At 43.4% G+C, this 13,962-nt stretch overlaps 1 protein-coding gene across 4 annotated transcripts in view; it reads left to right on the forward strand.

The window, feature by feature from the left end:
• Nucleotides 1–971: 971 nt before the first annotated feature.
• Nucleotides 972–13,962, forward strand: part of Atp8a1 (ATPase phospholipid transporting 8A1) — a 209,185-nt gene continuing 196,194 nt past the window's right edge. For 3 of the 4 annotated variants that reach the window (XM_090343656.1, XM_090343655.1, XM_090343657.1), the window contains exon 1: nt 988–1,068. In XM_090343656.1, coding sequence (XP_090199782.1) covers nt 1,020–1,068 — 49 coding nt within the window. In that variant the 5' untranslated portion in view covers nt 988–1,019. Of the gene's footprint in view, nt 1,069–13,962 lie in introns of all 4 variants that reach the window. The other variant, XM_090343659.1, reaches the window with a different exon arrangement.

Below are 13,962 nucleotides of genomic sequence, written 5' to 3' on the forward strand. Positions count from 1 at the left end.
TCTGAGTTTTATCAGGCTGCAGAGGTTGCACACGCAGAGTGCACCCGCCCCACTCAGGCAGACAGGCAGGCAGGTGGACGGGCGGGCGGGCAGACAGGCCCAGAGAGCAAGTAAGTACCCTGGAAGGGCATCAGCCCAGGACACTTCACCTCCCCGCCTGTTGCTGTTAGGTGAAGCCAGGGGGACAAGTGCCTGCTCGGGATCTGAGCCAAACCGGGGGTTCAAAGACTAAAATGTTTGCAGGCCGCAGGTGAAGCTGCCATCCCTTACCCTCACTCCAGCCAGGACCTAACCCTAAGCCTTCCAGATCCCACCACCGCCACCTTCCTACTCAGACCCAACACCCCTTTACAGAAGGCAGGCGTCTCCATTGCAGAGGCCGGGGGGGGGGGCTACAAGGGGAGACGGGAGCATACCACAGCCGGGGCACCTCGTTCCTTTTGCTCAACACGCGCAGGGTCGTAGGAGGCAGGGTCGAGGAGAAGATGAGCCTTCCCCGAGGGGCGGAGAGCGGGCCCAGGAAACTGGAAGCGATGTTCCCCCCCCCGGCCCTCCCTGATGATTGGTACAGTCCGGAATGGGGCGGGGCTAGCAGCCGGCCCGCGGCCTCTCCCCGCCCCTCTCGCCGAGGCCACGCCCCTCGCGGCCCCGGGAGCGAGTGAGCGCGCGCCCCGCAGCCCCCGCCCCCGCGCCCGCGCTCGGCCCCGCCCCTCCGGGCCGCCCCCTCGGAGGCTGCGGGAAGAAGCTGGCCCGGCGGGCGCTGCGGTCGTCGCCACCTTCGCCCCGGCCGCCTCTTCCACCACCACCTCCTTCTTCTCCTCCTGTTCCTCCCGCTCGGGTGCCCGGGCTTCCCCCGGGTGGGCGGCGAGCGGGGCCAGGGCGGCGGCTGAGCCCTCGGTGCGCGGAGCAGCCGGGTCCCCCAGCCCCGCGCGGCGGCGGCGGCGGCGGCGGGGCGGAGGCGGCGGCGGCGTGACAGGTGCAGGGTCCCCGCCGGGAGCCCCCCAGCGGCCGCGGCGGCGATGCCCACCATGCGGAGGACCGTGTCGGAGATCCGCTCCCGCGCGGAGGGTGAGGGGCCGCCCGCGGGGCGCGGGGCCGGGGGGCGCGCGCGGGGCGGGGGTCGACGCGGACCCAGCGGCGGGGCGGGGGGGGGGGCGAGCGCGTGCCGCTCCGGGAAGGGGCGCCTCGCCCCTCACCCCGCCCCCCTTCCTGGCAGCCCGGAGACTACCGGGTCTCCAGCACCCCCTCTTCCCCTGCACTGCCGTCCCTGCAACTCTGCGGAGAACCCCCGGATGGGTGTCCTGGGAGGGCGCCCCAAGGCTTAGCCCGACGCTGCGGCGTGACCGCGCAGATCCACACCCCCGATCTCCCTCCCTCCATCCCTCTGCTCCCCTCTCCCTGCCCACCCGTTTTCCACTCAGCTTCCCCAGCCTCACGGAACACCGCCCACCCACCTCCCGCGCGCCTCGCCTTTTCGCAGCCTTCCCTTCGCCCCCCTACCCCCCTACCCCCCCCCCCCCGCAATCCCCTGCCCTGGGAGAAGCGGGTTCGCCTTTCCCGGAGGGCCGGACCCTGGAATGCACGGGCGCCTGGAGCCTGAGCTGGGGCTGCCTTTCCCGGCCCAGCGCCGGTTTCGGTTCGCGCTTCCCTTCGCCCGGAACCTACCCTTTGCCCAGCTGAGCTCCCTCGAGCTGCGTTCCCTGCTCCACACCCAGGGGCAGCTGTTGAATGACGGACTGCACTTGTAGGCATTGAGCAACAGATGCCCCGAGGTGTAAAGAGAAGGGAGCTCTGGGAGGGCTGAGCGTTCCATCCTGGCCCGGGAGCTCTGGGCATCCTGTCTGGTGTCAAGGCATATCTCTTGACCTTTGCTGATGGCCAAAGCCAAGATCTTAGACAGCTCTGTTTTGTGGTTTGGTTTTGCAGTCGCATAAATCTTGGCCTTGAACAGTGCAAAGGGTAGGATAACATGTTTTTGATAAAGTAGCCTGCTGTCATCAGTGATTCTCACTCCGCCATCTCACCCCACCCCACCCTTAAATGGAAAGTCAGGTACCAAAGTGATTTAAAAAATTTTTTTTAAAAAAAAATACAGAGAAGTTAGGAGAATAAGATAATGACTGTGTTAAGACAGGCCTGTCTTTTCCTCTGTATTATCCTCGTGCCAAAACCGGGTCTCTGATTTCTGACATCTAGGATTTTCTAATTGCAATGTAAAAATATTAGACTTTTTTGGGAGAGGGCTATACACAAGAGTCAAACTGACCTATGTTGGAATTTAACACATATTGCAAAATATTTTTTAAAAAATAAAAAATTATATAGGACGTTGCAGCAGTTTTGCATATACAGTTGAAAAGACAACATTAAAATATTTTGCACAGTAAAATAAGACTTTTTTTCCTTACATTCTGAGTGAAATGAATGAATTTTCATCATCACCATTTGAGCCAGGGGAGCAATGAAAATCAATACCTGGTGATGTAGAAAATGCTACTGTAATAGAATGCTGTTACTTAGTGTTTTCAAGAAATAGTGATTAATGGATCATATGTTGTGGGGATTAGGGACAAGAGAAAAGTATCTAGAAGCAATTCGTGTGTATTTATGAGAGGATTTGAAGTATTAGAAGGCTGCAGTCTTGTTTTAGACTGAATGTATTTTTTCAAAGCACTTTTACAAAGGTTACCTCATGTGATCTCAAGTGACTCTTGGAAGTTGGTGAAACTGGCAGAGCAACATCTGATAGTTAAGAAGCTGTGGTTTTTGATGGTCCAGTAACTCACCCAAGGTCAGGTGACCTGTTTAGAGTAAGAGCTCCGGGGAAAACCAGGATCGCTTTTTACTTAATCTCTGTGTGGCCTGTACATCCAGTAAGGTGTTGTTTGTGCGTGGTAAATGACCCTTCCTTCCTATATGGCTTGATTTCTGTTTATGATGTGCCCAGCATTATGCTTGAGGCTATGATGAAAACAAAATAAGTAATAACTCTGTGGGCTGGTGATGTGGCTCATTGCCTAAGCATCCCACGTGTTCTTTCCTAAGGAATATTCTCCTTTGACAGTGCCTGCTTCTTTGAAGGCCTTATTTTGAACTGCAGTCTCCTAGGCTTCAGCTGATTGGATCAGAATGGGTTCCTGATCCAAGGTACAGTCCATAGGAGACTCATACATATGTAGTCTTGTGGTTTGGCAAAAGAAAGGAAAGAAGGAAGGAAGGAAGGAAGGAAGGCAGGCAGGCAGGCAGGCAGGCAGGCAAATGATTCTCTATGCGACTATATCTCTCTTGGGAAATATTAAGATTAGAGACAGGATGAAAATGGAAACAACAAAAAAAAGGGCAGAGGTGAATGGGCTGGTAGTATATCGAGAATGAATGGCTTCAATAGGTCATGCAAAGACTGCTGATGTAAACAAGCAGAAACTGAGTAGAAAGATATCCAAGTGAATAAAAGCGATGGACAGAAACAGATGCTGACTGCAAAGAGTAGCGGTCAGACCTGGATCTTCTGACTTCTGTTCCAAAGAAAGCCTTAAAAAGCCTTAAATTAATCTTTTTTTTTCTTCTTGAAGTGACTTGAATGAGTGTTAGTTCCTTACATCTAGATTGGTTAGATGTATGACTGTCTTGGTTGTAAAATTATTTACCACCAAGTTGGAGAGAAAGAACTTATATGAAATTAAGAAATGAAATTGTTAATTAAACATTGTGCTTGTTGTGGATGACAGAGATTCTGTGGGAGACTAGAACTTTAGTGTCCTCATAATTGGGTATGATTTGGTGAGTCCTCTTGCAGTGATTCTTCAAACTTTAAGGTCTGTAGGAATTACCTGAAGACCTTGTTAGTACAGAAGCTCATTAGGAGTCTTGGGGCAAGGCTGGAGTAGATCATTTCTTACTGGCTGACCGATAATGTTGGATGATGCTGGTCTGGTGATAACAGACGCTAAAGGATATTCTCATCTATTTCAGTAGTTTGGGAGGGTGTTTGCATGGAAAAATAGTGGCTATGAACCTGGTTTACATCAGAGTTCTTAAAGAAGTTGGCTAGAAACAAGGAGGAAACCCAGAAGGCAAAGAAAATCCATTAGGGCAGGTAAAGACTGCTAGATTATAGAGCATTTTTGGATCTCAAGATGAATCATTTGGATAGAGTTGAATATTTGAACTAGAGTTCATGTAATTTCTTGTTTGAGTTTTACATCAATACATCAGAAGTGGCAGGGCTGGGTTTGGAGACATAAAAAAGTCATTGCTGAAAAGAACTCAGATTAATTCAGGAAGTGTGTTGAATGGTGTTGAAGAACAGGCACCATAGCTGGGTAAGACTAAAGGACAGAGTGAAAATGGGCAGACATGAGTCCCAGAATCTTGGTGCTGATGAGGCACATTTTGAGGGCCTCTCCTTTATAGTCAAGCAGACCTGGCTGAGAAAGTATGCTATTACAGGTAAGGAAATTGAGGAGGGTTAATACAATAAGAGATGATAATTTTAATTGTGAAATAATTGGACATCCAATTGAACATATATCATAAGTACTTAGAAATTGTCATGGTCACTGGCTCATGCTTGTACTTCTCAGCTACTCCAGGGGCTAACATCTGAGATCTGAGGACCAGTTCAAAGCCAGTCCTAGTAGGAAAGTCTGAGACTCTTATCTCCAGTTAACCACCATAAACCCAGAAGTGGAGCCATGGCCCAAGTGATAGAGCAGAAGCCTTCAGCAAAAAATGCTTAGAGATAGGACCTAGGCCCTGAAAACCAGCAGAAGGAAGGAAGGAAGGAAGGGAAAGGAAAGGAAAGGAAAGGAAAGGAAAGGAAAGGAAAGGAAAGGAAAGGAAAGGAAAGGAAAGGTAGGTGGGGGAGGGAAGGAAAGGAAAGGAGCAAGGACACAAAAAGACAGGAAATAAAAGAAGTTGTCTCAGGTATGAGAGAAATCTAAAAGGAATCTTTTTTTTTTTTTTTTTTGCCAGTCCTGGGCTTGAGCTCAGGGCCTGAGCACTGTCCTTAGACTTTCTCAAGGCTAGAGCTCTACCACTTGAACCTCAGCACCACTCCCGGCTTTTTTCTATGTATGTGGCACCAAGGAATCGAACCCGGGTCTTCGTGCATGCTAGGCAAGCACTTTAACCACTAGGCCAAACTCCCGGCCCTAAAAGGAATCTTAAAGTCAGGGATAATAGTCAAAACCCTTATATATAAATTTACTTGAGATCCAGTGAAGGTAAAACAATGCTCCAGTTTGGGCACGGATCATGTGGTAGAGTGCCCACCTAGCAATCAAAAGGCCCTGTGTTCAAACCCACTACTACCAAGACAGAACAACCCCAGAAGACTGGGTGTTTTTTAGTCTGTTTTTTCATACTCCAAGTTAAATCAAGTGGGATTTGGAATACAGTGTTTATAATACAGAAAGAGGGACTGAAAAATAATTATACAGAATTGTTTTTCCCACTTAGACACTAGTATTAACCGTCAGCTACACCTGCTATACAAAGTCATCAGGGATGATGGCCTGTCATTGCCTTGTGCTTTTACTATCCTGAGTGGATGAGCCATAAAGTTATAACATGGTTGATAAAGGCCAGTTATCTAGCAGATTTGAAAACAGGAAAAATGAAAGGATGAAAACGAAACAAAGGGTTTTTTCTGAAAGTGCCACGCAAAGCAGGATAGACTCCTCTCCGGGAGAGAAGCTGGGAAATGGAGTTTTCCAGCTGAGCATATTACTTAATGTGTATACTAAAGAATGGAGGGAAACAATTAGTGGGTAAATAACAGGCCCAGTCATATCCAGGTGTTCATATTTCCAAAAGCTCTTGCTGGAATAAAATGAGAATTATTTTAAAGGTCTCTCTCTCTCTCTCTCTCTCTCTCTCTCTCTCTCTCTCTCTCTCTCTCTCCCTCCCTCCCTCCTCCCTCCCTCCCTCCCTCCCTCCCTCCTTCTCTCTCTCCCTCCCTCCCTCCCTCCCTCCCTCCCTCCCTCCCTCCCTCCCTCTCTCTCTCTCTCTCTCTCTCTCTCTCTCTCTCTCTCTCTCTCTCTCTCTCATCTCCCCCTCTCTCTCCTCCCCTCCTCCCTCCCTCCCTCCTCCCTCCTCTCTCTCTCTCTGTCTCTCTCTCTCTCTCTCTCTCTCTCTCTCTCTCTCTCTGTCTCTGTCTCTCTCTCTCTCTCTCTCTCTCTCTCTCTCTCTCTCTCTCTCTCTCTCTCTCTCTCTCTCTCTCTCTCTCTCTCTCTCTCTCTCTCTCTCTCTCTCTCTCTCTGTTTTGGTAGATCATGGGGCTTAAACTCTGGGCCTAGGCATTATCCCAGAGCTCTTCAGCTCAATGCTACCACCCTACCTCTGGAGCCACAGCACCACTTCGCGTTTTCTCATCGTTAATTGGAGATGAGTCTCACAGATTTTAATGCCCAGGCCGGCTTTGAACCGCCATCTCAGCCTCCTGAGTAGCTAGGATTACAGGTGTGAGCCACAGCACCCAGCTTAAAGCTCATTAAAAAAAAATAGTATTAACATTTTCAAAACTAAAATCCACTTTAAAAAAGCCTGCCATGGTTTGTATTTTCTCTGCTGAATATTTGTATGATGGAATGCAACAATATTCATGATTTGAAACTTGTTAACTACAAGTTATTAGAGCTAACCAAATGCCAACTTAAAAATATTTAGAAATATATAGAATACTATGTTTCACTTACTTAAAATGTAACAAAAGGAGCAAGGAAAGTAATTTCTTGTCAAAGGAAAAAAAATGAGGCGATTTCAGTTGCCCAGACCAAAGATAATTAAGGACTTTGATTTGACAAGCAGGTATTGTGCACCTGTTCCAGCTAAGTGAGGGTGGTACAAAGAGTGGGGAATGAGGGCCCACGGTTTATAACTGAATGGAAATGAGGATAGTGGTCCCTTTTCTCACCAATGTTTGAGAAATCTCTAAATGTCATTTCACCTGGATGATGCTGAAGTACATTAGGACTAATTTCTATTTTCCAATCTACAGTGCAAAATTCATTTCCCCCTTATTCTATCATTTCAAAAGCAATGAAAATTGAAGCATATGCCTACATGATAACAATGGGAAAGTTAAGAGTTGTGAAGCCAATAGCTTTCACTTTCATATTTCATTCTGTACCAGAACCCAAATTTCAGTGGTCTTATCATCTGCATAGTGAGCTTCAGAAAGGAATTTGTCCATGTATGTGTGTGCATGTGTATGTGCATAAACTCAGGACCTGTACTCTGTCCCTGAGCCAGCACTCTACCACAGCACTTCTTCCATTTTTTCTGGTTAATTGACTTTCCTGCCTAGGCTGACTTTGAACCATGATCCTCAAATCTCAGCCTCCCAAGTAGCTAGAATTATAGATGTGAACCACCAGCACCCAGCTTATGATACATGAATTCTTGTGTTGAAGATTTGATAGTAGTTTGTCAGATAAGTTCATTGTATTTCTGTATGTATACAAGTTTATTTTCATGAAATACGACTTTTAAAGTTTTTTCTCTAACATAATAGTTTAAATTTATTATCTACTTTTGTAATACTCAAGTATTTAATTATTCATTTTTCACATACTAATTTGACCTAATTATTTTACATAGATACTTGAAGTTTTTTCTGAAGTCTCTCCTACTCCATCTCTTTCTATTTTTCTCTATTCGGTATGTCTCTTTGGATCTTTAATACCTATTTCTTTATTGTAACTGAATTAAAAAAATTCTGTCCTCACTGCTGTGTTTTCTAAATTTTCACACTTTTCTCACATTTATTTTTCCATTTGAATTTATGAATGCAAGTCAAAGATGTGTTGGAACACTTACTGGTATTACATTCACTTTATACTTGAGAATGAACATATTTCTGATTGTTAAGTTATTTATGCTTCATTTCTCTCTCTGTTTTAATTTTCTTTCATGTATTAGCAATGTTTTCTTCAAATACACCTTATCAACATACTCACTTGTTCCTAGATCATTTGTACAGTATGAAAACACTGTGAGAAGGATCCTTGGAGCATTTTCTTCTTACTTCTGACTGTTAATATGTAAGGTGAAGCTATTGAATTTGAAGCCAACTATTAGTCTGAGTTCTTGCTGACCATTTCAACTAGCTTTTCAGTTAACATTCATCTTGATAAAATATTAAACTCCGTCACAAAGTATTTCTAAACCTTTTCAGTTTGTTCCTCTTATTACTCTAAATATTTGTTGATATGTCAGCAATAATTGTTCATTTTTATCACTGAAATGTTGTGAGCTCTGATTTCAGTGTCCTGCAAACTTTCATGTAGTGGCCTCTATATAAATGACTTTATTTGGAATAAAGTCATGTTTGACCCGCTAGCATTTCACTAATGGTCCTGCGAAATCTACTTGTGTCAAACTGGCATTTGTTTCATGGATCAGCCCTAAGAGAAATAAAATGGGACCCACAAATGCTAGATGTATGCTAGTTAAAATAAGCCTGTGGCCACATTTTAAAAAAATGGAAAGGGGAGTAGGTTAACATGAATGCAATAATCCTTCTACTTAATATAAATCAAATATTCTATATATCAAATTGAGTTGTAATATGATTTTAATATGTTTAACTTCGACTATCTGAAAAATACTAATGCATGACAAGCATGTAATATCCGAAGTATTCCATTCCACTTGACAATGCAGTAATTCCCATTCATTATTCGTGCTAAGTTTGGTGAGTTTGGTGAGAATGCTATATTTACAGAGCACCTGCAGCAAGTGATCTGTGGCTGTAGTCTTAGCACAGCGTGTGCTAACATGGTACCAACTGGTAGAATGCTTTAAGTCTATAAAATTCTACAATGGAAATCCCAAGTAAGCTCTTGAAAATATATGCATGGATAGACTTCTCTCAAGTAGCAACCAAAGCTTTTTAGCTTTGTTTACAACAGAAGGCAGCCACGTGTGTCCTTATAAAACCTCACACATGACATTAGTGCCTAGAGAACACAGATTTTTGACATAGCCCACATGACAATTTAGGGCTTTAAAGAGAGTACATGAATTCTTCTTTTGAGGCTTATTCTGTTTCTATTCTTTTTCTTGAAAATCTTTTTTTTAATAAGCAAAAGAAAAATCTTCCTGTCATATTCATTTTCATTCAAATGTAAACATAAGTGAGAAATGGAACTTTGGGGATTTTTTTATGTACTGTATCACCATCACTTTTGTGGTCTAAATGGACTTCACAACTGAGCTTCATGGATTATTTATGCCTCTAATTGACTTGGCAAACGGAGGTGTTGGGTTTTTTTTTTTTTACAGTTTTAAAGAGTTTATTTTTTTTATTGTAATTAGTAAAAGGGTTACATGATATTTGCCAGATAGAAGGTGCATTAATTCACATACATTGATACCCTTTCACATGTCTTGGTACCCATTACCCTCCCCCCCACACCCCCACCCGTCTTGGTTTTCCCCCCTTCCCTATCAAATTTCAAATAACCAAATACAAATGGAGGTGTTGGTTTTAAATTCAGCCTGTGTTCATTATATTGTGTGAGATTTCTCTGAAGGACATTACTGATCTCAATCCATCTGAAGCTGTACTTAATAGCATTAAGTTAATCAGGTGACAGTTGAGGCTGAGACTGTTACTGAGCAGCCTAGTTCTGACTCAGGAAACAATGTTTGTGGGCCAGGTCTGTTTAGAAAGAGTATAGGATTGGCTTCTGTGAGTGAAGCAAATGAATAGTAGTACATAGTATTGAATTAGGGAAGTGTTTTGTTCTGACATCAGTCTGGAATGGTCAAGCTTCTGATAGTGGCTTACAACCTATCTGGTAATTTATCCCATGAATAAGCCACTTTGGTGTTAGAAAAAACTTTCCTTCCAACTTCTGCAAGATATTTCCCTACTTACCCAGCCTTACCCCATATAGTACTGTCCAAGTCCTGAAAATCTTTGGTGTTGGGGACATGCAAAGAGCTATGTCTTAGCACTCTAAAGACATGGCATGATCCCCCTGCCACTGCTCACTTAACCCACAGTGTCTGTCAAGACAAAATCCTGCCTTACTCAGGTTCCCTACTGGTTCTCGACCCTGGCATAGAGTCCTGGGTCCTGTGCCTGTGAGAACTTCTAATACTGAATCCAGGATGGCGACTGTTTCTGAAGAGCATTAACTCACACTTTCTCCTTTGTGGCTGTTAAGAAGATCATCCAGACTAACTTGTTGCTCCATGTAGGAGCTCTTTGCTGCTGAGCACATTTATCCTCATTACATGTCCTGGATCTCTTGCCTGCTGTATTGTCATCCCAGTGACTGACCACTAGATCCTTTCTGGTTGATTTCTAGACTATCTTGCTCTACTTTTTATTTATTTTTCTATCCCAGGCCATTTGGTCCTTTCTCTGACCAAACATATAAAATGGGTCTTTCATCTAAAGTTGTTGTCCTACTCCACATATCAAGCATGTATTTGGTTCAATCTCGTATCTATGCCAGAGCAGTTATGATAAATGTTCTCAGATAGACTTAGTCAATTTTCCTAACATGGTTTATTTTCTGTTTGAGGTCAGCATTTTGGAAATGATTTGAAGATGGCTGCCTGACATCTTTAATGCGAATTGTGCTCAATATGAGCTTTTCTATAGGGTCTGTACTTGGTTTTCATTAGCCTGCTCATTCTGGAATGTTGTTGTGATTAGTAGTTTTATTCATCTTGTATTTTGTAGACCACTGATTAAGTCTTTTGTATGTATGAGGAAAAAATACCTTACAATTTGGTAAACATCTTTTATATTTTCTTCAGTGTTTCTGCAGTTGCTGATTTATCCTTCCATGATATGAAATACTCTGCAAAAGGCTATTGTGGAAAGTGTAAGAACTTACCACAAGTCCCAAATCACTTTGGTTACTAAGGTGAAGCCACATTTCAAGACTTTAAAATGGGTGAGGCTCTTAATTTGATGAGTTTGGCTTCTCTGTGGTCACATGGATGGGAGTTAGGTAGATTCTGGCTTCAGGATATAGGTGATGACCCATGGCTGGTGGTAAATATTGCTCGATGCTGTGAGAGGAAAATGAACATCACAATGCCTTTATGTGGAATGCATTGTGCCCAAACTTCATGTAACATTTTATAAAAATAATTCTTATCCATCTTCATTTGTTTCTGCATTCTAGACTTTTCTTTGTGAGACAGTAAGATGACTTGTACATTTCTTCTTTTGGAAAACTGAAGTTTGACCTAGTAAGGAGAGAAAGTTGTACATTATTGGATCAGTTCAATCCCAGGGGATTAGTTATCTTTTCTTCAAAGTTCAACAGAAGGAAGTTGGCTTTTTGTTAACTTGTAAGTAAATATAATTAGTAAAAAAAAATTAAAAAAGAAAAGAAAACCATCTTAATTTCCCCAGATGCCTAGTTGAATTTCCCCTAATCTTTTTAAGTGATTGTCCCAGTGGAATTTATCTTTGTTGTTTGTGAAGTTCCCTTACATATTTATTTTTACTAAGCCTGAAGATCTTTAGTCTGAAGTTCCATCATTTTCTTTATAAGGTGTCAGATACCTTTCTATATGTTTAACTGCAATTGTCCTTTCAGATTTTGTTTTGTTTTTCTAGTGAAGCAAGTTAATTGAATCACTCTTCACTGTTTATGCCTCCTGGGTTTTTGGCTAATCTGGTTTCAGAATACTGGACATGGAAGCTACCTAAAAAGCAGAATGTAACGTGACACTTGAGGCCATCGCTTATACAGGATTGCCCTCTCTCTCCTTAGCACTTAAGCTAATTCCTTATAAGAAACTAACTTGAGAGAAAGTTAAAGGAGATACCCAGAGCTATGTACTGGCCTATCAGTGACATATTTGCCTGTTGGATAGGCAAAGGGAAAGCCTGGCATGTGCTGGGATCTCCTGAGGAACCTGAAACACATGGACTACTGAGTCCCATACTAGAGATTCTGTAATCATTTTGGGAATAAGGGAGTTGAAACAAAGAAAATGGTATGTGCCTCTGGTGGTGAGAAGTAGTCACTCAGGAAAATCTGAAGGAGGGCCAGAGAGATTTATTGATGGAGATAATGGGGAGAGTTAAAGAGGAAGTTGTCTGGAAGTGGAGGTGTTGCTCAAGTGGTAGAGTGCCAGCCTTGAGTGAAAAAGCCAAGTGAGACCACAGGGCCCTGAGCCAAAGCCCTAGTACCAGCGCAATAACAATAAAAATGGGAGTCAAAGAAGAATGGCTAAAGTTTGGGACCCTATTTACTGAGACAGAAAACACTAAGATGAAATGGTAACCCCTCTGTACAACACTTTAATGATAACAATAAAAATTATATTTAAAAGAAAAACACTGAGATGGCCAGATATGATGGTATACACAAGAGGCTGAGGCAGGAAAATTAGACATTTTTGAGGCCACTATGAGCTACATAAAAAAAATTGGGGGAAAGGAGAGAATGGAAGGAAGCGTGGGAGGGAAAGAACACACACTAATAAAGGACTGAAACCCTGCTCATATCTTATAAAGGAAGTCCTCATTTAACAGCATGCATATGATTTTAGACATTTTTTTTGTGGGTTGTGGGGCTTGAACTCTGGGCCTAGGCACTGTCCCTGAGCTCTTCATCTCACAGATACTGCCCTTCCCCTTGAGCCACAACACCACTTCCTGTTTTCTAGTAGGTGGAGGTAGAAGTCTGTCTTTAGTGCCTGGCTGGCTTTGAACTGGGATCTTCAGATCTCAGCTTCCTGAGTAGCTAGGATTACAGGCATGAGCCACCATGCTGATTTTAGACATTTCTTTACTGCATTAATCTACATTTCAAAATTTCCATCCTCTCCGTCCCCCATCTTTTCTCTGAATATTCTTTAGACTACCAGAAAATATCACTTAATCAGTGTCTTTTTGGTTGCTGTTGTTTTCATGCTGTTGATGTTAGGCTATAAGATTTGCACAGAATTATTTGGTCCAGAGAATTCTCTCCCCAGGACTCTTTGGCTCTGTCATCAGAGTTGATCAATGATATTTCATGTTTTCACTTTATTATTTTGGCCATTAAGATGCTTTGAACCACAGGGTGAAGATGGCAAATGAAAGTATTTACTACAAAATAAGATTTAAAGAAATGCTATTGGATCTTCATTTCCTGAGTAATTGAGATATGATCACGCTGTTCAGGTTTTGGAAGCTGAAGTTTGGAAATGCTGGAGTGATTTTGAAATCTGAGTTTCCTTAGTCTCCCAAACAGAGGCCCATGGTACATTGCTAGACAATTACCATGGATGTGCCAGCAAATCCAGGAGACTGATCTAATTGGTGGAGGGACCATCTGGAAGTACAATTATTGCATTAGGCTCTAGGTAACTTCTATTGTTATGGCACTTGAAAGTTCTCAAAGTCTTTGTTCCATCTATCTCCATCTTTTATTCTACCTGTGATCTGGGTTGTCTGTGGCAACCTTACACTTGTGTAGGTGTCCTGGCTTTAATGTCACTGAGCACTGGGCTGCGTCTTCGGAGTTTTTCAGCCCACCAGTTGTCATTCACAAATTTTAATTTCATCTAGTTAGTAGCACTTACTGTCCTTTTTTTCCCTAGTCACATCCAGATAAATATAGAGGATGCTTGTCCATTCCTTACTTGCTTGTGTGCACATGACTCTTAGATCTTCCAGCCTGCCCTGTCTTGTCTAACCAGTCTTGGTAGGTTCTTTAATCTTGCCCACATGACAAGATTAAAATGGACTTGTGACAGAAAAGCCATCCCAGAGCTACTCCCTTTCTCAGGGTCACAAAGAGTATGATAGAACTCTTGCACAAGTCATGCTGACTTTTCTATTTCCTAAAACCCTGTTCAGTAGACCTGTTGGACACTCCACCTTCTTGGCTGCAGTACTGCTTGTCATAAATGAGTCAGTGTTGTGCCACACTTCCTTTAAGCTGGGTTGGGTCTATTGGGCAAAGGCTATTGCTCCAGTGGACGTGCAATTTG

This window comes from Megascapheus bottae, chromosome 13 (assembly GCF_031878675.1).
Source record: "Megascapheus bottae isolate mThoBot1 chromosome 13, mThoBot2.hap1, whole genome shotgun sequence".
NCBI classification, from domain to species: domain Eukaryota; kingdom Metazoa; phylum Chordata; class Mammalia; order Rodentia; family Geomyidae; genus Megascapheus; species Megascapheus bottae.